Raw genomic sequence first — 21744 nt, 5'->3', positions numbered from 1 at the left:
CAGGCTCCAGGCTCCGAGCCATCAGCCCAGAGCCTGACGCGGGGCTCGAACTCACAGACCGCGAGATCGTGACCTGGCTGAAGTCAGACGCTTAACCGACTGCGCCACCCAGGCGCCCCACTGCTTTTTTTTTTTCAATGTTTGTTTATTTTTGAGAGAGCATGTGCTCTTGAGCTTGAGCGTGTGCTCAAGGGAGGGGCAGAGAGAGAGAGAGAGAGGGAGATAGGATCTGAAGTTTGCTCCTCCCTGACAGAGAGCCTGATGCGGAGCTCAAACTCACCAACCGTGGGATCCTGACCTAAGCAAAGATCATGACTTAACCCACTGAGCCACCCAGGCATCCCCTGCTTTTCTTTTCCAAGATTGCTTTGCCTATTTGAGGTTTTTTTGTGGGTTCATACGAATTTTAGGGTTTTTCGAGTTCTATGAAATATGCTGTTGGTATTTTGATAGGAATTGCATTAAATGTATAGATTGCTTTGGATAGTGTAGACATTTTAATAATTGTTCTTCCAGTTCATGAGCATTGGAATGTCTTCATTTCTTTAATCATTAGAATGTCTTCAGTTTCTTTCATCACTATTTTCTAGTTTCCAGAGTACAGTTTTTCACCTCCTTGGTTAGGTTTATTCCTACGTATCTTACTATTTTTGGTGCAGTTGTAAATGGGATTGTTTTCTTAATTTCTGTTTCTATTGCTTCATTATTGGTGTATAGAAATGCGACAGATTTCTGTAGATTGATGTATCTGTGACCTTACTGAATTCGTTTATTAGTTCTAGCAGTTTCTTGGTGGAGTCTTTTGGGTTTTCTATATAGAGTGTCATGTCATCTGAAAATAGAGTTTAACTTCTTCCTTACTGATATGGATGCCTTGTATTCCTTTTTCTTGTCTGAGTGCTGTGACTAGGAGTTCCAGTTCTGTGTTGAATGAAGTGAAAGTGGACATCCCTATCTTGTTCCTGATCTTAGGGGAAAGGCTCTCAGTCTTTCTCCATTGAGTATGATGTGTGCTGTGGGTTTTTCATATATGGCCTTTATTATGTTGAAGTATGTTCCCTATAAACTTACTGTTTTGGGAGTTGTTATCATGAATGTGTGTTGTACTTTGTCAAATTCTTTATCTGAGAGCATGACAAGTTTTAAATACACTGGAAAGAAACTCTCATGGTATTATTACTGATTCAGTCTTGTACATCTTAAACCTAATTGCATTTGCTCTGATATTATGTAAACACAGCATTAATTTTGTCAACTTCTGCTTTTGTAGCTACGTTCGGGTTTTAGATGCGCACTCTGTCCTGTCTGCTGAGGAAACTAACTCAAGAATGAATAGTGTCAGTTAGAGCTGAGGGCCTGACAGCACATAAGGAGAAGCTGGCCTATTTTACTTTAATGGGTCAGCTGTTCCTCACCCCTTTGGATGTCCTCTAGCTTTCAAGTCCAATGGCCCGGCTGCCTGGCTCTTTGTAACAGGTGCTGCTGGCCTTCTGGTCCAAGAGGAGGGGCACCTGGTTTCTCTGGGGCTCTCAGAGACATAATCTCATGACAGTGAGCTCAAGGGAGGGGCGTGACTCTCCTGTAGAGTGTGTTTATTTTTGGTACATTTGTTTCAGGCTGCTTCTGAGAACAGGACCTACGCTTACTAGGCACAAATTTTGTCCTAAAATTTTTACATAATCCTAGTTTAAATTAGTGTGGATGGTATTGTCATTTTGGCTTTTCCTAAGACAGGTGTTTTCTGGGTTTGGTTTTATATTTATGTCTCTATGCCTGTCTTTTCCCTTGGCTTTCATTGTAAGACTAACTTCTGCTATGACCCAAAGTGGAGGCAAGACCAATTTGATTTCCTCTTCTGGTTTGCCCAGGTGGCCGATGAATACATGTTTTCCCTGGAGGAGAATAAGAAGTCCAAGGGCCGTCGTCAGCCCTTAAGCAAGCTCCCACGCCATCACCCACTTGTGTTGCAGGATTGCATCAGTGATGATGGTAAGTGTTTTCTCTCTTAACCAGGAAGGGGAACGTGGCTCACCCCATTAGGACTTGCTCTGACAGGACATCAGGAGGCAGGGCTGAGCGCCAGGGGTGGGCCTGTGGCTTAGTTCTCCCAGATGCTCCACAAAGAGGGCAGGATCTCATTTGTTACTTACTTGATTGTCAGATTTCTTTATATGTCTGTGTGTCTTGGAATATGCCTAATACAGGATGATCACATGCAGGTTCTTCTCTTTCTTTACTAGGAGGTACAGGCTGATTTTTCTGGATAGCATTTCTTTCAATGATACCAAGCCCAATGCTGAATGTGTAGCTACAAAGATAACTAAGATATGTCCATGCCCCCCAAAAGCTCACAAGGTAGTGGGGCAAACTGACAGGTAAACAGATCCAAAGAAAGGAGATGTTAATCTAGGGAGGGGGAGCTGGAGGATAGATTGAGAGGAAGCAGCTCAGAGGGCCAGGACAAGGTGTGGGGCAGGCAGGAGTGAGGTGGGGGGAGGCTAAAGAGGGAGTGCCTTTTTCTAGCGGGCCTTCAGGAGCTTTTGACGTGTTTTAAGTGGCCAGATTTACATTAGAAGTGACTGCATATTGAGAGTGGCTTTGAGGGCAACAGATGGGCTTTTGCCATGGTCTCTGAGAGTTAGGGGAGGGTGTGAAGCAGGATGATGGTGGTTGGGGTTGGGGAGGGATGTAGTGAAGGTGTTGGGAGGATAAAGCCAGCTGGATTTGGGGTTGGTTGTAGACCTGTGAGCTTGGTAGGGACTGGAGAAGCCTGGGTTCAGTGCCTCCCTGACTTCTGGTTGTGGTTGGGTTTGGAAACCTATGTTCAGTGTCTGTGGAGGATGTAAACTTGGGGCTGAGCAGAGGTGGTGTTTGGTAATGTTATTGGGGTACATGAGGCCACTGGTGGAGAAACACAGAGGAGGATGAGCAGAGGTGGCATTTGATACCTTTTTAAAAAATTTATTGGGGCACCTGGGTGGCTCAGTCAGTTAAGCGTCCGACTTCAGCTCAGGTCACGATCTCGCGGTCTGAGTTCGAGCCCCGCGTCGGGCTCTGGGCTGACGGCTCGGAGCCTGGAGCCTGCTTCCGATTCTGTGTCTCCCTCTCTCTCTGCCCCTCCCCCGTTCATGCTCTGTCTCTCTCTGTCCCAAAAATAAATAAACGTTAAAAAAAAAAATTATTAAAGGGGCACCTGGGTGGCTCACTCAGTTGAGTGTCTGACTTCGGCTCAGGTCATGATCTCGGTTTGTGAGTTAGAGCCCTGCATTGGGTTCTCAGCTGTCATCGAGGATTCTGCTTGGGATCCTCTGTCCCTCTCACTGCCTCTCCCCTGCTCACATACGCTCTCAAAAATTAATAAACATTAAAAAAATTATTAAAAATTTTTATTTAAGTGCAGTTGACACGCTGTTAATGTATACCTGTTACTTCCAGGTATACAACTTAGTGATTCGGCAACTTTGCCTTTCCTTGTGCTCCCCATGAGTGTCGCTGCCATCTGTTCACTATCTTTACCTTGAGCACATGCGGCCACTCTGGAGAGGGCAGAGACTGGGGTGGGAAGACAGGAAGAGGAGCCTGTGAAGGAGACAGGGGGGAGTAGACAGCGGTGTGGAGCAGAACCGGGAACTGTGTGTGTTGCTGGTGCTCAGGGAGTTGTTGCCATCAGCACAGTGAGATCAGGAACGTGAGCATGGGTGAGTCTCTGGCAGGTCCCTTGTCACTCTTCACTGGTGCCCGGGCCCTTCCTGCCCTGTCCTTCGTGACACCAGTGGCTGTGTGGGAAGATCCAGAGTTACACCAGCCTCTCTGCTCCATAAGTGAGCCCCACGTTCCCTTTCTGATCTGATGCTGGTGCCCATCTCTACTGTTTTCCTTGGTAGAAGGATCGTGATACACGGGGTGAGGAAAGTCTCTTGAGATCAAAATCTCTTGAGTTCCAAGTAGGCCAGACCTTGAGTTCAGAGTCTTAGAAGTCCTCTTCCTCTGGCCCACGTGGGGCTTGGGTTCTCTGGGTAGCAACAGCCTGGCTTCAGGATTTACCCCTGCAACCCCCCCCACCCCCGAAGGCTCTAAATATAGGTTGTAGAAAATTGGAAAAGCAAACAAAGTTATAAAGAGGACAATAAAATTACCCTGCAAAGGTGACCACTTGCACGTCTTCATGTGTTAATCTTCTGACTTTTCTAGTCAGTCATTAGAGTTTATCCGCGTATATGTTTTTATGATAGTGTAATTGAGATCATAAAATACAGCCGCCCAACTTTTTATGATAAATTTCCATTGTGGAAAGCACTGTGCACGCCTCCTGTATCCGACAGCTGCCATGTTGCCGTGGGCGCTGTCTCCACAGGCATTGATGAACTTGCCGTACACGCAAGCACTTGCTGTCTCATCTGAGAGCGAGCTGGAGCCCTCCAGTCACTCGAAGTGCACCGCGACGTGCTTTGCTCAGGATTCTCCTATACAGATACTTTTACCACACTTAGGAAAATAAGCAGTGTTTTGTAATATTGTCTTATCTTCAGTCCATGTTCATTTTTCCCTGCTTATCCCAAAAGTATGTTTTATGGCTTTTTTTCCCTTTAAACCTATAAACCAAACCAGAGTCATCCATTTCAAAGTTTTGTTTCTTTAGTTTCTTTTAGTCAAGCATGCACACCCTGCACCCCCCTCCCCACACCCCCCCCCCCCCCCCCCGCTGCCATCAAATTGTTTTTCAGTTGAGGCATAAAATACTTGGTGAAATGAACACATCTTACCTGTTACGTCTCCATGATGTCTTATGTATGTAAACTGTAAAATTCCTGCGTTTTTCACTTACCATGGTGAACATTTTTCCTCATCATTACAGTGTTCACAAGTGAAGTGATTTTGGGCCACCTATGGTTTTGAAAACAGCAGACATCACTGTATTAATCTTCTTTTTCTGATTGGGTACCTGTTGCTTTTTCTTCTAGTCTGTGTCGGTCACTCTTGTTCTGGTTAGGATAAGGAAAATAGCCGCTTTGGTTTGGCACCGTTGTTCTTGCTGGACCTGGCTGTGGCTTATAGAGGTTGATTTTAATTGTCTGCAGTGGCCTCCCTACGTTACGGTACGCTTCACTCAGGTCCCACATGAGGCAGCTGCCAGGTCTCATTCGGTTAAACAGGACTATGAAGGCAGAGTAGGTAACTGTTTATCTGCACTGAGCTGCAGTTGCCAGAAATGAACAAATAAATAAGCATGTCGTGGAGTGTTGCATGGGCTGCTCTGCCTGAGTCTCTAGGGCTTCCTCAAAACAGTTCTGTCTTGGTCAAAGCAAGACCATTTGAGGGGTTGTAGCTGGGGCCTCCTGACGGTCACACATAGCTAGATGCCAGGCGTGGGGTGCCTAATGTGGTGGAGCTGGCGTGGGGCTGCTCTGTCAGGTGCTCCAAATCCATACATGGACTGCTTTGGGGACTCAGTTGTCAAAGAAGAACATCCCAGATGTAACTTCTTATATTTCCGTCACTTGGGGGAGGATTTGGAGAAAAGCTCTGGATTTGTTTATTTTGATATGTTTTGCTCCTTCTATCAAGGATTGCCTTCATTCACCCATAATCCTCGAGTTAATGTGTTTTGCTACCTCCTTGACCCTGTTTCCATTGGGATCGACTGGGCTGTGCCCTTCCAATTGGGGGGGGAACCTGGAAAGTGTGCACCTTTGTTGCCTCCATCTTGTTTTGTGAGTGTAGGTTTTTGTTTCCATTCAGCAGTGTGTCCCTTTCTTCCAGGAAGATGGCAGCCAGAGGGGATTTTCCTTCCTCAGCAGTGCTGAGGCTGGATGAATCCTATGCTTTGCTGTTTGGAGTAACGAATAGATAGAAATTTGTCATCTAGACCAGAGGTCTGCAGAGGCGCTACACCTTCTGTCACATACCCCACTGTCTTTCTCTGAGTCCTATAAAAATGTAAAAACAGGGCCACCTGGGTGGCTCAGTTGGTTAAGCGTCCGACTTTGTCTCGGGTCACGATCTCGAGGTTCGTGAGTTCAAGTCCTACACTGGGCTCTCTGCTGTCAGCACCTCTGCTTCAAATCCTCTGTTCCCCTCTCTCGGCCCCTCCCCTGCTTGTTCTGTCTCTCTCAAAATAAATAAAGTTAAAAAAAATGTAAAAAAATTTTTTTTGTTTTTACATTTTTAAAAGCTCCTCAAGTGGATTGCATTTGGCCTGCAGGCTGTTGTGTGCCAGGCCTTGGTCTAGACTCAAGGTGTTCCATCCTTTGGCTGGGAAAGAGGGTTTGTCTTGGACACACTCTGCCTTCCTCTGAGACAGAGCCAGGATGGTTGGGGATCCCTGTCCAGAAAGGCAGATATCCCACTGGCCTTTCCAGAGGGAGCTAGAAAGTTCTGACTAAGGCACATGATGTAAAAATTATTAAGCTTGCTATTTCCTTGTGTGTGTGTGTGTGTGTGTGTGTGTGTGTGTGTGTGTGTTTCCCCTTGTTTCCCTTCAGTGTAACTAAAGAGAAAACTCTTAAATAAGGACTCAATATGCTGACATATTGGAGGCAGCAAGTAACATGGTTTCTGGCAAGACCCCGTTGTACTGTGCTGCCCTTGGGCACAAGGGTTGAATACTGGCAGTTTTTTTTTTAATAGTTTTTTTTTTTTTTTCAACGTTTATTTATTTTTGGGACAGAGAGAGACAGAGCATGAACGGGGGAGGGGCAGAGAGAGAGGGAGACACAGAATCGGAAACAGGCTCCAGGCTCCGAGCCATCAGCCCAGAGCCCGACGCGGGGCTCGAACTCACGGACCGCGAGATCGTGACCTGGCTGAAGTCGGACGCTTAACCGACTGCGCCACCCAGGCGCCCCAAATGCTGGCAGTTTTTAGGGGAGAGGAGAGTGGGCTGAACTCCTGGGGCAAGAAGAGGGACTTCTTCCTGGCAAGAAGTCTGAATTCCTGCCAGAGAGGGGGCTACGGACAGGACTGTGCAGTTTCATCCAAGTACTGAAGGAGTCTATTGGAAATTGCTTCTGCCCTTTGCCTTTATGATCTGTAGGATTTTGGCTTTAGGCCAAACCTGAGACCAAAAGTCTGGGCTGAGCTCATCTGCTTTCTAGGCAGAGCTACAGATGTGTGGCACTGGTACCGACTCATATTCTGCTTCCTGCTTTAGAGTCCTCTGAACAGCCGACCCCCGAGGAGGAGGCTGAGGAGACAGAGGCCTGGGCCAAGCCCCTGAGCCAACTATGGCAGAACCGACCCCCGAACTTTGAGGCCGAGAAGGAATTCAATGAGACCATGGCCCAGCAGGCCCCTCACTGCGCTGTCTGTATGATCTTTCAGACTTACCATCAGGTAAGTCCACTTCGTCCTTTGTTTACCTAGGACCTGCAGTCCAGAGGGAGGTGGGGTTTAGTTGTGGGTACATAGCTTGTCACTGGTCATCTTGGGAAAGGTGCGTTCTTCTGGTGTTCAGTGCCCCATCTGAGTGCTGGCCAGGCTACTCTGGCCAGGCAGATAATCTAGCAATGGGGCTTTTCACTTGACAATGGTTTGCAGAAGAGCTGGAGTGTGGCTTAGCCTTGACTTGGTGGGTTTCCCTGCACCCTGTGGCGCTCACATTGTTTGCAGAGGAATCTTGCTCTTTTGTTATTATTCTAGGCAGCGGTGATTCCTTCCAGGTGATTTTTCCTCCTGGCCAGTCTGGAGCACTGTGCCTTTCTTTAGGACAGTCTGCCAGATTCTCCAGTGTTGTGTCTTCCTTTCTCATTGCCACCGTGGGTACTGGCATTACCCAGAAGGAACTAGGGGAGGGACCGCGGGAGGAAGTGGAGGGGGAAGCACTGGAGCTGAGCTTGTCTGTGCCCCTCCCCCTCCTGGGGCACTTGATGGTAGTCTTCGGGTTCAGCTCGGGAAGGTCGGGAATGCATCTACAGGGGCACGTGCCGGGTGAGCAGCTGAGGTTCACCTGGGACCTGCACAGGGCGGCATGTGGATAACCAGTCCTCTGTTGGTTAAGGTGGCATGGCTACACTGAGCTGGCACAGCCACAGATTCACGCCTGCCAAAGAATGGAACCTCAGGCCAACGTACTTTGGATTAGCAGCTCAGTACTTCTTTCCACTGACGAAAAAGCAAAACTGAAGTGTGTGTACCCTTGGCCTGCGAGACAAGTGAACGGACTGGGTGCACTGTCAGCAGGTCCACTGCGAGGGCCCCAGGGTTTCAGGAGGGGCACATGCTTAGGGGTGACATGTTTTGGGCCCTGTCCTTGAAATGGTGGTGATGGTGCCATCCATAGACAGAGCCAGCAAATATTTGCAGTCAGGGTGTTTGCCAAGGGAAGTATGTGGATGTTCTTTCTGGGCATTCTTTCTGGAGGGACCCGAGCCAGGAATCACAGGTGGGGCTCCAGCCGTGTGGCAGTGCTGCTGCTCAGGTCACGTGCTGCCATGGGGCCCAGGAGGGATTCCGTGCTGGTCCATTAGGAGCACCTGCTCTGGGTCCTCTCCCTGGGTACGGGCCACCGTGCAGTGCAGCGCATAAGGGAGCCCACAAGAGCAGCCTCGCTAACGTCTCAGTGCATTTTATTACCACTTGGTTTGGGAAGATTGAAATCCCAGTTGCCTCTTACCTTGCTCCCTTTCCTTAGTTGTCCCCAGGGTCCTTTGTTTGATGCCTCTGTGAGAAATTGAATTGGAGTCATTAGAGGTAACTTCAATTAGCAGCTCTGGGATAATGGCTGTGCACCCGAGAGCCTTAGCCACAGAGTCATACCAGGAAGAGAGGTGGCTTTCTGCTGACAGAGCAGGTGGAAGCGGAGACACAGGCGCATGTTCACGGGATTCTGGGAATTCTGCACTGCTGTCTCTCCTTAGGTGGAGTTTGGAGGCCTTAGTCAGAGCTGTGGAAACGCTCCAGATTTAGCCCCCCAGAAGCAGAGGACCAAGCCATTGATTCCTGAAATGTGTTTCACCTCGACTGGCTGCAGCACAGACATCAACCTTTCTACCCCTTACCTTGAGGAGGATGGCACCAGCCTTCTAGTTTCCTGCAAGAAGTGCAGTGTCCGGGTCCACGCCAGTGAGTGCCTCAGCTTTTGTCTCCGTCTTGACCCAGAGGGCCTGAGTCTTCTCACTGCAAGTCTCGCCCCGTGTTGGCCTCCCTCCAGCCTCCCAGTGGCGCCCCCAGGTCCTGAGTGCAAAGATTGCTCTTGTGTTCTTGGGGAGTTTGCTGCTGATGGAGTTGGGAGTTTCACTGACTTTGGGTGCGTCCTTGTACGGTCAACCTTGTGCTGTTCTCTGGGCTGTAGATGCCAGGAGGGGATTAATAGTCCCTGCTGCTCCCTAGGTGTTTGTACCAGTGGACTTACAGGCTCTGACTTTTCGAGACCTTGGCCATAGTGTATGGGTGAATCCTGGGGGACCCTGACTCTAGAATTCAGGGGTTTTCCCGTAAGACTTGGTCGCATCCTTCAGACTCATGGTATGTGAAAAAGAGTCACAGGTCTGCATTCTGACTCTGGCCTCTGGGTTTAATCTGCTCATCTTGGTGTCCTTGTTAGGTTGCTATGGAGTACCCCCTGCAAAGGCTTCTGAAGACTGGATGTGTTCTCGGTGTTCCGCCAATGCCCTGGAGGAGGTGAGTGTGTCCACAGTGTTGCTGTCTTCCCCCTGAGACTCGGGATTCGCTCAGGGCCAGGCTTTTTCATGTGGACTTTCTGTCCCCAGCAGTCTGTACAGAGCCTGGTACACAGTGATGTTAAAGAGTGCATACTGTCAGAATAAATCTCCCCAGACGGTGTGGTTGCTGCCCAGCTGTGGCAGGGCATGAATGGAGTCTGGAAACTGTGTTTGCTACATTGTGTCCAGACTAAGCAGAGGTCCTCCTGTGGACAAGCTATAACCCCCTTTAAAGAATGCATTGGGTTTGGCCATCAGAATGGGGTTCAGGTGGTTCATTTTGTAGCTTTGTCTTCATCACTCCCTGCCCTGGAACCTAGCAGTACCCCACATACAAGGCAGAGTCCTGTAACGCTTCCAGTTTGAGCAGAGTATCATTGGTTACAGTTGATAACAGTTAACGGCAAAGAGGATTATGTTAAGTCAAGTGGAATACTTGGTGTACTTTAGCCCCGGGTGGTCTCCCTGTCTTCCTGTAGGGGAGTCCTGCTTACATGGGCTGCGTAGGCGAGGCCCCACCTGCCGATAAGCCACTTTCTTATGTGGAGGCTCCAGTTATCCAAAGGAGGCCAAGGAGAGAGCAGATTGGATGTTAATGACTTGGTGGTAACCACCCTTCCTTCCTCCCCCTCCCTTCTTGGCAGGACTGCTGTTTGTGCTCATTACGAGGGGGAGCCCTCCAGAGAGCCAATGATGACAGGTGAGTTTCTGAGCAGTGTTCTGGAGCAGCGTGCAGAGGCACCGAGACGGCAGTGGCTGTTCATCAGAGTGGCTGATGAGGGTTTGGGAAGCACGTTGGAGGTGCAATAGCATCTCCAAGACTAATTTTAAAAATGAGATGCCAACGGGAGCCAAGCAGCCCTACACCTTTCCAACTCCACCTTCCCCTCTGCGGCGGGGGTATCAGTGATGTCTTCCTTGCAGGGGAGCTAAGACAGACTCACAAGGGTGTGGAGATCCTGTACAGGTGGTGCAGAGGCCCAGGGCCTGTTGCAAGGACTGTTACCTTGTTGCAGCCGGGCTGGTGCAGAGGTGGCCGTGGCCGTGGGCTCGTGAGCATGCGCCCTCTGGCTCAGACCTGGCGTCTGAGCAAGCGTGTGTGTCCTTGGGGAGGAGAGTGGGACTTGGAGAGCTCAGCCTCACCCACCTGCTGTGGAGTCAAGTCTACAGAAGTATGGGCATAGCAGCCGTCAGGTTGCTTTTTGTACCTGGTCTTTGCTTACTTGTTCTGAGGTAGAAATGTGAGGTGAATGAGGTTTTTGCCGTGGAAAATCTGGCTGTCTAGGAGATAACACAGCAGGCAGCCAGTGGTGAATATCCTGCCTCCTGCTAAGGTCCTGTGGGGATCGGAGCCTCCTGCAGCACGAGAACCCCCTTCAGGCTGTTCCACATAGACAGCTCTTCTGATTGCTGCTTCCAACTTTTAAAGGTACTTGCTGCCACGACTTGAGGTGATCGTGTCCCTCACAGTTGGGAGACAGCGCTGTTAAAAGTTCTTCCTTACTTGCAGTGGAAAGGGCTCTGCTTGAGCCTCCCACCGTAACCGCACAATCCCAGTTCTGCCCTGTGGGGCCACGCCAGACAGATCTGTTCCCACTTGCATAGGGGCCCCGCCAGCACCGCAGACGGCTTCCGTGTGGGCCCCGCGCTGTCTGTCGTAGGTTTTCACCTGGCCTCACATTAAGAACTTTCAGCATCTTAATTGTTCTCTTCGTGGTGCGTGTCAGTTTCTCAAAATGCCCAGAACTTTAATTCTCTGAGGATATCCATTGAGTAGACCTGTCAGAGCAAGTGGGGCTTGGGCCAAACCTTAACAAATGAGTGTGCAGTGGATGAAGGGAGCAGAGGCAGAGGTCATCTCAGCCCAAGGGAAAGGTTGGGAGGAGGCCTAGAAGGTAGAGCTGTGGCTACGGGCAGACGGGGCACAGATGGAGACATCTGAGGAAGCACCCAGCTCCTGTGGTAAAAGAGGTCTGTATAGGACTCTCTGATTTGTTCCTTCTCCCTGAAACCTGCCCCACTCCATTAGTTCTGGTTCCGCTTATTTTGCAACAGATTGTGAATGAGTTAGCGGTGTACGAAGTGCAACCCTGTACTAACCCAGGGCGGTGTGGTGGGGGCCCATTTTCATACTTGGTGTGGAGACACCTCTGTTTCCTTCCTTGCTGGGTCCTGGGACCTTGCAGGTAGGTGGAAGTAAGTGGCCGTGTTGGACTGGGGAGGAAGGAGGAAGCACTGTCAGCAGGCCCACCCACTCTTGAATCGTTACATTTGGTGAGGAGGCCACAGGACCTTGGAGCCAGAGGTGACTGAGGTACACTTTGCCTTTTGGCAGGTGGGTCCACGTCTCGTGTGCTGTGGCAATTTTGGAAGCAAGGTTTGTCAACATTGCCGAAAGAAGTCCGGTGGACGTGAGCAAAATACCCCTGCCCCGCTTCAAACTGGTAAGGAAGAGGAGATGGGCTTGGAGACACTGCATCTTTGTCCTATTCTAAGTCTCTGAGTGGAGGAGAACATAATGTGCCCCACGTGGCCCAGTGGTCATCTGTTACCCTTGGGTTAGGTCAGGGCTTGTGAGCCACTGAATGTTAAAAGAGGACACGTGTCCTCAGATAAGAGGTTAAAAGAGGTGTGTGTACCCTCTTGTTTGGGGAAGAAGGTTGGCTTTTGCCCGTTGGACTCTGTGCGTTTAGGCAGGGGAGCAGTGGAGGCCACCACACCGTTAGTTCCTGGAATCACTGGCTTGCTTCCCCTGTGTCCTAGAAATGTGTCTTCTGTAAGAAGCGGAGGAAAAGAGCCGCCGGCTGCTGTGTGCAGTGCTCCCATGGCCGCTGTCCAACTGCCTTCCACGTGAGCTGCGCCCAGGCTGCCGGAGTGATGATGCAGCCGGACGACTGGCCTTTCGTCGTCTTCATTACCTGCTTTCGGCACAAGATTCCGAATTTGGAGGTGAGGGAAGGTGCCGTTCTAGAATCCTCTTGACTGTTTCTGGGATCATTTTCTCTGCCTATGTCAGCACGTATTTTCTCCAGCTTTACCCTTTATGGAGAGTGCTAATAGGTAGGGATTCAGAGGTGGCCCCTGTCCATCTCTGCTGCCTGCCTTGTGCTTCCTAATCCACCGGCACCAAACTGCTTGTGGTTGATTCCTTGTGATTATGTTTACCTGTTTGCCTCTCCTTGAGGGGTCCTGTTATTAATATGAGTGTCCCTGTCACCTACCACCGTGTCTGGGGCAGAGCAGAAGCTATGCAGATATTGCGAACTGACGGAGAGAGCTCGGAACAGTTAACCATTAACTACCGTACAGTAGGGATTTTTGTGCTTCTCTAAATAGTGGAGCTTGGAGAACATTACATGTCAAGTTACGAAAGGGTTTGGGTGGAAGGTGGCATTTGGTGTGGGCACCTGGGTGGCTCAGTTGGTTAGGTATCCGACTTCAGCTCAGGTCATGATGTCATGGTTTTTGTGAGTTCGGGTCCCACGTCAGGCTCTGTGCTGACAGCTCAGAGCCTGGAGCCTGCTTTGGATTCTGTGTTTCCCTCTCTCTGTCCCTTCCCCGCTTGCATTCTGTCTGTCTGTCAAAAATAAATATTGAAGTGGGACTTAAACAGTAAGTAGGAATTATGAGAAGGAGGGTGTTCAAGCCTGCAGAAGTAGAACGAGGGGCACCTGGGTGGCTCAGTTGGTTCAGTTGCTTAAGTGTCCAACTCTTGATTTCAGCCCAAGTCATGATCTCCTAGTTCATGAGATTGAGCCCTGCATTGGGCTCCCAAGCTGACAGCACAGAGCCTGCTTGGGATTCTCTTTCCCTGTCTCTCTGCCCCTCCCCCATTCGCACACACAAACTCTTTCTCTCAAGCTAAATTAAAAAAAAAAGCTGAACAAACAAGTCTCAGGAGAATGAACATGGAAGATGTTCTGGGAATATGGCAGGGGTGATACGCAAAAGACAAATGGCAGCCGACACTAAAGGCCCTGGACTGCCCTACTTAGGAGTTTGATCCCTCTTCCACTAAATGAGGAGAACTTCTCAAAAATTTGGATTTTGAACCATATTTTGAAACACTTAATTCTGGTGGTGGATTTAGGCGCTCAAAGAATAAGAATTTGAGGCAGGGAGACTGGTTGGGCTGGGAGCGAAGTGAGGTCTGGAGTGGGAACACGTAGCCAGAGCTCTGGGGTCACATCTTACGTGGGATCCTACGATGGGTGGGATCGACAGGGTTTGTTGACCATCCTGGAGAGATTAGTGGGGAAGGGGTGAAGGAATGTGAAGTTAAGATGGCTCAGGTGGCTCTCCTGGAAGATGGAGAGGATGAAAATGTGATGCTATTAACTGTGACCAGAACTGATTCAGAGCAGGGCAGGTTTCCAGGGGAAAGGGGGAGAGGTGAAAAAGAGGATGACCTTGAGGTGCTGGAGCATTCTGATGGAGCTACCAGGAAACAGCTGCTGTAACGATGAGGGTGAAGATTTGGATCTTCTCAGCATTTAATAGGGTAGTTCACTCCAGTTGCCATTAGAAACTGGACTCTGGAGATTCCTAATGTAAGGAGCAGATGGCAGAGGACGAGCCACTGAAAGCAGCTGAGAAAGGGCAGACAGAAGCCAGTGGAGGGGATCAGGAAGCTGTGTGCTCTGGGGCAGGCAGGTCTGGTATAATGCTTGTTGGTGCCCCATACTGAGGAGTTGTCGGGGGGTCTTCTGGTCAGAAACCAGACTGTAGTTGGGGAAGTTAGAGGCTACTAGAAGAGACCGTGATGAAGATTTGTCAACAGTGCAGGAAATATGGTAGTGAAGGGCACAGTGGAGTACCAGTCTGGAGGAGCAAACGTGTCACTACCATCTGGGGTCATGGAAAAGGCCTTGTTGGCCGACTGGCTTCTCCTTTTCCATAGAGATGTTACACTGGGCATGAGAGGTGGTCAGGTGGGTTAGGAGCTCAGGAAGGGGGAAGATAGTCATTGTGAGGAAGAAACTCTGGAGGGGTGGTGGGTGAGGTAGTGCTGAGCCCAGAGGGCTCAGGGAAGCAGGAGTTTTGTTATGGACCCAGGATGGTGATTTGGGGACTGTCATTAACATTGCACATCCTTAAATTGGCACCCATAGACTGCTGATGCTTTGAGAAAATGGGGTACTATGTAGTATTATTTTCACTAATCATTCTGTAGTTTTTTAATTTTTTAAAGTTTATTTTGAGAGAGAGTGAGTGAGCAGGGGAGGGCCAGAGAGAGAGAGAGAGAAAGAGAGAGAGAGAAGGAGACAATCCCAAGCAGGCTCCACACTGTCAGCACAGAGCCTGACATGGGGCTTGAACTCATGAACCGTGAGATCATGACCTGAGCCGAAACCAAGAGTTAGATGCTTAACCAACTGAGCCCCCCATGTGTCCTTGCTAATCATTCTTTAAGTGTCTATTGAGCATCTATTACATGTCAGTCCCAACTTTAGGTGCTGGAAATATAAGTGAACAAGACAAAACAGTGCCTGTCCTCTTGCTGCATGTAGTTGAAAGACATACAGAAATGCATAAGTAGAGTATCTCAGATGGGAGAAGGGTGGTGGATAAAAATGTAGCAGGATAAGGGGAATGGAAGAGGTATAATAAGGAACAGCATCAGTAGGTTGACATTTGGTTGTGAGGGGCCAGTGTGCAGAGGGCTGGGGAATAGCATTTCAGGTAGAGGGAACAGCAGGGCAATGGCTCTGAGGAGGGAACGTGTTTGGCACACGTGCTCCGGGAACAGCAAGGAGGCCAGCATGGCTGGAGCGCAGTGCTTGGGGAACTTGGCGGGGAGTGGTTGGATACAGTGTTACCAGATGCTCTGTGATGCCATTTCCATCAAGGGCAAATTCAGAATGACGGGGTGATGTGAGGGTTGGCATGGCCCTTGTAATGGGAGCCCCTTGTCACATGCATCTGCGGATGTCCAGGGAACTAGTGCTGAGATCTGCGTAGAGCATTGTCTGGGGCCCTGGGCTCAGATCTCCTGTTGAGTGTCTCCCTGGATGTCTTTCTAAGCTGTGTGCATTAGTAGATGCTATTTGGTCAGTTCCCGGCAACAGTAGGGAAGTTAACACAAGAGTATTTTTTGGGAGACAGTATGGTGTAAGGACCAGTTGTGGAACGGGAACTAGGGAGGTGCTACATTTATGGAGGAAAATAGGACACTGGTTTCTGGTAGTGTCCCTGCTGAGGTGTGGATATATGGAAAAGACCTGGTTCAGCTCCCATCCCCTTCTTTTTATTTTTCCAGTCCCATTCTTTCTCCCTGGTAAAGGGCAACCAGTTGATCTTGGTCCCCATTTTCCAGTCCTGGCAACTCCATGTGGGAGTAACCCAAGCCTCTGTTTTTTCCAGCGTGCCAAGGGGGCCTTGCAGAGCATCACTGCAGGCCAGAAGGTCATTAGCAAGCACAAGAACGGGCGCTTCTACCAGTGTGAGGTGGTCAGGCTCACCACCGAGACCTTCTATGAAGTCAACTTTGACGATGGCTCCTTCAGTGACAATCTCTATCCTGAGGACATAGTGGTAATGTCTGCAAGGAGCTTCCTGGGCAGGTGGGATGGGGGTGTTTGTAGGTCTGGCTGTGGGCCAGCCCGCCATTTCTAGCCAGGTCTTCAGGCCCATTAGTTCCCTGAACAGAAAGAACCATTTGTGCTGGTCTTTCCTTGCAAAGAAAATTGTGTGCTGCTAGGCTGCCCTGCTTCCTCTCTAGAAGCTTCTTGGAATCTGTGTTTTCTGCAACACCGTGAAACATGCTTATATTTCAGTCTAAACTACACTTGAAGGTGTTCTTATGCAGTGGAAGAGCCCGGCATTGGAAACCAACCAGTGTGCCAATACTAGCTCCATTGCCTAGTAGCTGTGTGATATTGGAAGAATTAATCCAACTCTCTTTCCCATCATGCCCCCTTAGTAGATGTGTGGTCCTTTACAGTTGAAGGGGCTAAGCAGAAACTGCTTGGAGACCTCCCTGGCCTGCTTATGTTATTGACACCTGACACACTGGAGGCTCTGCCTGGACCCACTTCTAGGTTTCCTGGCTCAGTATTCAGGACTTAGTTCGAATTTCCCTTACCCGCACAGCCTTTTCACTTGTGAGATTAAGCACCACGGCAGTGGGATGAAGCCACTTCTTCCTTTGACAAACCAGGTATTTCCCACTTCTATACTTCATTAGCAGCTTAGTTGCTAGAAGCACATTCATTACTTACAAGGTAGACTTAAGTCATAGTAAAGATCCTATTAACAGTATTTGTGGCAGTGGAATAGCTATAATTTACTAGGCTTTTCTAGTACACAAGGCCCTGTGCTAAGTGCTTCAGGTCAGGTGTGTTTGTCACTTCTCATGCCAGTTCTGAGAAGCAAGTGGTGTTATCTCTGACTTACAGATCAATGACCTCAGCACTCTTAAGTTACTGAGGACCCCAGAGAGCTTTTTTGTGGGTTATGTCTATCAATGTTTACTCTGTTAGAAATTAAAATAGCGATTAACTGATTTGAAATAGTCTGGGTTTTTAAAAATGAAAAACAATTATTTTAAAACAAAATCTTGGTGGGAAGAATGCCATTTTCCTGCAAATCTCTATGTCATGTGTTCATTCAGTCCGTTGTGATATATTGTTTTGGTTAAAGTCTATGAAGAAAATTCAACCTCACACAGTTGTGTGCTAATTGGAAAGGGGAGGAGTCTTTTAATAGCCTTTCATACTGTTGTGATTATTTAATACTACACCAAAACTCAATGAGTAGTAGTTTCTTAAAAGTTAGTTGCAGGGTGGAATCTGAAACCAGGTCAATGAGCTTTGTACACTCTGTTACATTAAAATCCACTGGTCTGTCTTGCACTGAGACTAGATCTTCACCTCTGCCAAATTTTGCAACCTCATACATTGGTTATTTAGAAAATACTCGTACGTTGGGTTACGCCGATCTTCCAAATGTTAAATTTTATTATACAGTATCAAAAAACACATTTATTAGTGTCACCATTCTTAGAAATTATCTTTAAATTTGGCAAAGCTTCAAGCTGATTTTGGTGATTACTACATTTCTGAAGTTCTAATTTTTCCAAAAGCTTAAGTTTTATCCTTGGCAGTACTGTCTGATATTTTCCGTAAAGTGACAGGCTTGTTCATTCATTTCCAAGATGTCTGCCAGTACCCATGTCTGAGTAACTATAGTTTGTTTATGTCAGGCATTTTTTCAAATAAAGCTGGTGCTCCATGAACAAAGCACTACACAATTAAGTTACACAGTGCTTTTCCTCAAGATAACCATCCTACCTCAGCATGCAGCAAAGCGCCCTTTTGAGTACTCACACGTGTTCTCAAGGACTGGGGTTTGACAGAATTAATACATTTTTCTGCTTTGTTGAGAGATATTGTCATGTGAGACTGGGCATTTTTCTTTTTTCTTTTTACCCTAAATTATGAGCACACAGTGATACAGGATGTAGTAACAACTAATAATGCTTGGAGCCCCTGCCCTGTGTTAAGATGTGAGCAGTTTTGCCTGTTACAGATTTTATACCATCACTGCCAAGGTCAGCACAGTGAATGAGGCTAATGTTTTCATAGTACTCTGAAATTCTTGTTCTAGTATTTCTTCGGGGTAGAGCTCTGTCCCCTGTTCTTTAGAGGGACAGTTGAAGGAACACAAGGAGGATTCTTGGTCTTGGCACTATGTTTATGAAGTTCACTCGAAGTTTATTCTGGCTCTTCTTTTCTGTCCCCTGAAAGCAGCAAGGGCAGAGATCTGGGGCCAGCTTATGACTTAGCAGGCAGGTAGGTCTTTAACCATTGTGTCCTCTAGCTCGGAGAGAGCCTGCCTTGCTTGGGTGTCTGGGCAGGAATCTGCCCTGGTTCATTCTTCCCTGAGTAGGTGGTGGTCACCCCTGTGCTCAGGGGGCCTTCCTCTCATCCTTCTCCCTTACTGTTCCCTCAGAGCCAGGACTGCCTCCAGTTGGGTCCTCCTGCTGAGGGAGAAGTGGTCCAAGTCAGATGGACAGATGGCCAAGTCTACGGAGCCAAATTTGTGGCATCCCATCCTATCCAGATGTACCAGGTAGCCAAACGTTTTTGTTGGGCTCTGGGGGAGTTCTTGATTAATTCAGTGCTTCCTCTTAGAGGCAAGCCTTTGCTCTTGGAAGAGCTCAGGGGTCAGTAACAACCTTTTCAGAGCTAGGGGCTGCCCTGTGTTCAGTCTGCCGGGGGTGGCTTCGAATTTGGCAGTCCTTACTTCAGTGTTCTGGATCCTTCCTGTGACAGCAGAAAGTTGCCATTGTGCTTTGGGGACCAGGGAGAGAGTCAGGGATGTCTTAGCCAAAGGCCTCTGTTTGCTTGGTAGGTGGAGTTTGAGGATGGCTCACAGCTTGTGGTTAAGAGAGATGACGTGTACACGCTGGATGAAGAGCTTCCCAAGAGAGTCAAGTCTAGACTGGTGAGTGTGTTTTCTGTGTGCCCTTGTTCCAGGTCTGGGAGGGAGGGAATGAGGCAAGGGTGTGTCATTTTGTTTTTCCCTTCCGGGTGGTTGGCCACAAAGTGCTCATCTGGCTTGCTTATTCTTCTATAGTCAGTAGCCTCAGACATGCGCTTCAATGAGATTTTCACGGAGAAAGAGGTTAAACAGGAAAAGAAACGGCAACGAGTGATCAACTCAAGATACCGGGAAGATTACATCGAGCCTGCACTATACCGAGCCATCATGGAGTAGGTGCTTCCAGGGGCCGAGAGGTGCCCAGCCATCAAGGCGAGAGCACTCTGGGGTTCCACAGCACAGCAGACACTTGGAACTCTGAAGTCTCTGAAAGTGAAGTTGTAAAATGAAAAGGAATGGAATAACCGACCCCATCGTCTTCTCACGCCCCTACCCGCCACCCCCCCCTCGCATTCCGCTGTAGTGAAAGGACAAGCCTTTCTTGGACATGTGGCAGCAGCCGCCTATCACCCAGCTGAAGGGCTGAGCACTGAAATGCTGTGGCTGCACTGGCCCCAGTCTCCAGTGGGGTTGACTGTGCTGGCCGGGCTGGTTGCCCTGTTCCTGGCCTAGGACTTAGCTTCCTAACAATCACCTGCACCAACTAGGCAGAGGTGCTGGTGCTTACTCCCTCTCCCCTTTTGTATTTATGTGTGCGCGCGTATAAGTGTGTGTGTGTGTATGCGCGTGCGCGCGCGTGTGTGTACGTGTGCGCACATGTATGTTTGGTTTGGACCAGCTTCTGCCAGCCCCTGGCCTTTACTTTCTTCCTTGCCTGTCCAGGGCAAACAAAATGTGAAATTCTGCCCTCAGCTGAGTGGAGTAAAGGCTCCTGGGGGTTGGCTGGAGATGAGTGTGGCATCTATCTGTCCCTGGAACAGCCTCAAGGAAGTGCTGGCAAAGCTGCAGTATTGAGATGTTAAGGAGTTAATGCCACCTCTTTGTCCTGTCTTGAAGGAGCAGATAGGGGCAGTGTGGGTTTGTGCCCATATCATTCTAGGCGCAGAGCCCCTGTGGCACAGTATTAGAGGGTGTGGGTGGGGAACACCCTGAAGGGGGGATCTTAATGATGGAAGCAGGCAGAGCCTGGTGGGTGATTTTGTCAACAGAAAATTTGCAATCATGCAGGGGCTGGGAGGGTTAAGATGAATTGGGGCCACTGGAGACCAGGGGCAGGTTTAGGTATGCCCCTGGTCTGGGGGTGGGAGGGAGCTGATTTGGGGGTGGGGGAGGGACTGGAGGGCAACACTGAAGGGGTTAAACAGGTTTTGCTCCTCATGAATTTGTTTGCCTGGGATTGGAGGGCTTCACACCTATACCCTGTGTATACAAGAATCAGATTTATAATACTTCCCTGTTTTTTGTTACGTATGAACGCTATAAACCAAATTATTTTGAAAACTGGTGCATCACCTTGTCCTTAGCAATAAAATGTGTTGAGCAGAGGATTGGCTGTGTCTGCCCCAAGGAGCCTGAGTGGCCCAGGGTCAGGCTGGGGGTGTATCTAGTTATAGGCTCTGAAGAAGGGCTGGACACTTTAAGAAAACTTGGGCGGGATCTAGGAAGCTGTCCTAAAGCGATGGGCTCCGGTTCTGTGGCTCTGAGTTAGGACAGGCAAGGTGGGACATGGGGGGCAGAGGCACCTGTGGCTATGAGCACTTTGTTTTGCTTCCTTTGCCTTAGGTATGGGAAAGAGATGGGCATAGAGGACCAGATCACTTCCACAAACTAGGTTTGAGCTCTCACTCCTGCAGTGCTTGATTATTATATTCATGGAGCTAGTCTAAGTTCATGCAAGCATCCGTGTTCTGTGCAAATTGTGGAGCCAGCTTGAAAGGAAGGAGTGTATTTTAGGTGCTTTAAGAGCAAGAGACTCGGCTCCTAGTGGGATCCAGAGGGGTCTTGAAGCTGCTCTGAGCTGTCTGTAGTTGCTGAGAAGCTTCCCTGGAGAAAGATCGGTCCCTTTGCCTGGTGGGTTTCTGGGGTCCAGGTGGATGAGGATAGAGCAGCGGCAGGGCAGGGAGGTGCCAGTGACTAGGTGCAGGGTGTGGGCACAGTACAGCTGCTCCAGCTGGCCCTTGGATGGCCTGGCCCTTTCCAGGTGCCGGAGAGGCTTGGGTCAGCTCAGTAGCTCTCAATGCTTCTTTGTGTCCTGGGGCTTAGGAGGTGGATGCTACCTCGTGTCTGATTGTGGGGGAAGGCAGGAACAGGAGGTTTCAAAGACACTTTTCTATGCCAACTCCTTCCTGGGCCCAAGAAAAGGAAGTTGACTTTTTTTGTCCAGCATCCAAGAATTCATTTGAGAGACCAGGCGGAGCCAGGCCTTAATGAGTTGTTTAATCCCTCAGAGCACACATCTTTGAAGGGAAGGAACACTTCCCTAGACTTGGCAGGGTCCCAGGCCTTGCTACCTCTCACTGACCCCACCATCCCCATCCCTGCTGAATGACCTGCAGAGCTGAGGTGCCTGGTCTAACCCCAGAAGAATTCTTAGCAGCTGTTTTTCTAGAAATTTTGCACTTTGAATTTTAGTTTAAGTAATAACTCTGGGGAAACCCGAAGTTTAAAGAGTTGCTCAAGTCCCACAGAGCAGGCTGTTGTA

General features: G+C 49.0%; 1 protein-coding gene across 2 annotated transcripts in view; it reads left to right on the top strand.

Annotated features, from left to right (window-relative positions):
* KDM4A (lysine demethylase 4A) overlaps window positions 1-20255 on the top strand; it is a 46351-nt gene extending 26096 nt beyond the window's left edge. For both annotated transcript variants that reach the window (XM_047083394.1, XM_047083393.1), the window contains exons 12-22: window positions 1869-1989; window positions 7151-7332; window positions 8856-9060; window positions 9542-9618; window positions 10304-10359; window positions 11995-12103; window positions 12423-12608; window positions 16023-16193; window positions 18612-18731; window positions 19014-19106; window positions 19239-20255. In XM_047083394.1, the coding sequence (XP_046939350.1) occupies window positions 1869-1989; window positions 7151-7332; window positions 8856-9060; window positions 9542-9618; window positions 10304-10359; window positions 11995-12103; window positions 12423-12608; window positions 16023-16193; window positions 18612-18731; window positions 19014-19106; window positions 19239-19379 (1461 nt within the window). In that variant the 3' untranslated portion in view covers window positions 19380-20255. The remainder of the gene's footprint in view (window positions 1-1868; window positions 1990-7150; window positions 7333-8855; window positions 9061-9541; window positions 9619-10303; window positions 10360-11994; window positions 12104-12422; window positions 12609-16022; window positions 16194-18611; window positions 18732-19013; window positions 19107-19238) is intronic.
* Window positions 20256-21744: the final 1489 nt, after the last annotated feature.

The sequence above is a fragment of the Lynx rufus genome, unplaced genomic scaffold (assembly GCF_022079265.1).
Source record: "Lynx rufus isolate CCGP_SWC_20201006 ecotype Redwood Valley unplaced genomic scaffold, mLynRuf1.p SCAF_2, whole genome shotgun sequence".
NCBI classification, from domain to species: Eukaryota; Metazoa; Chordata; class Mammalia; order Carnivora; family Felidae; genus Lynx; species Lynx rufus.
The sequence above is the reverse complement of the archived record's forward strand: the minus strand, read 5'-3'. Positions and strand labels throughout refer to the sequence as shown.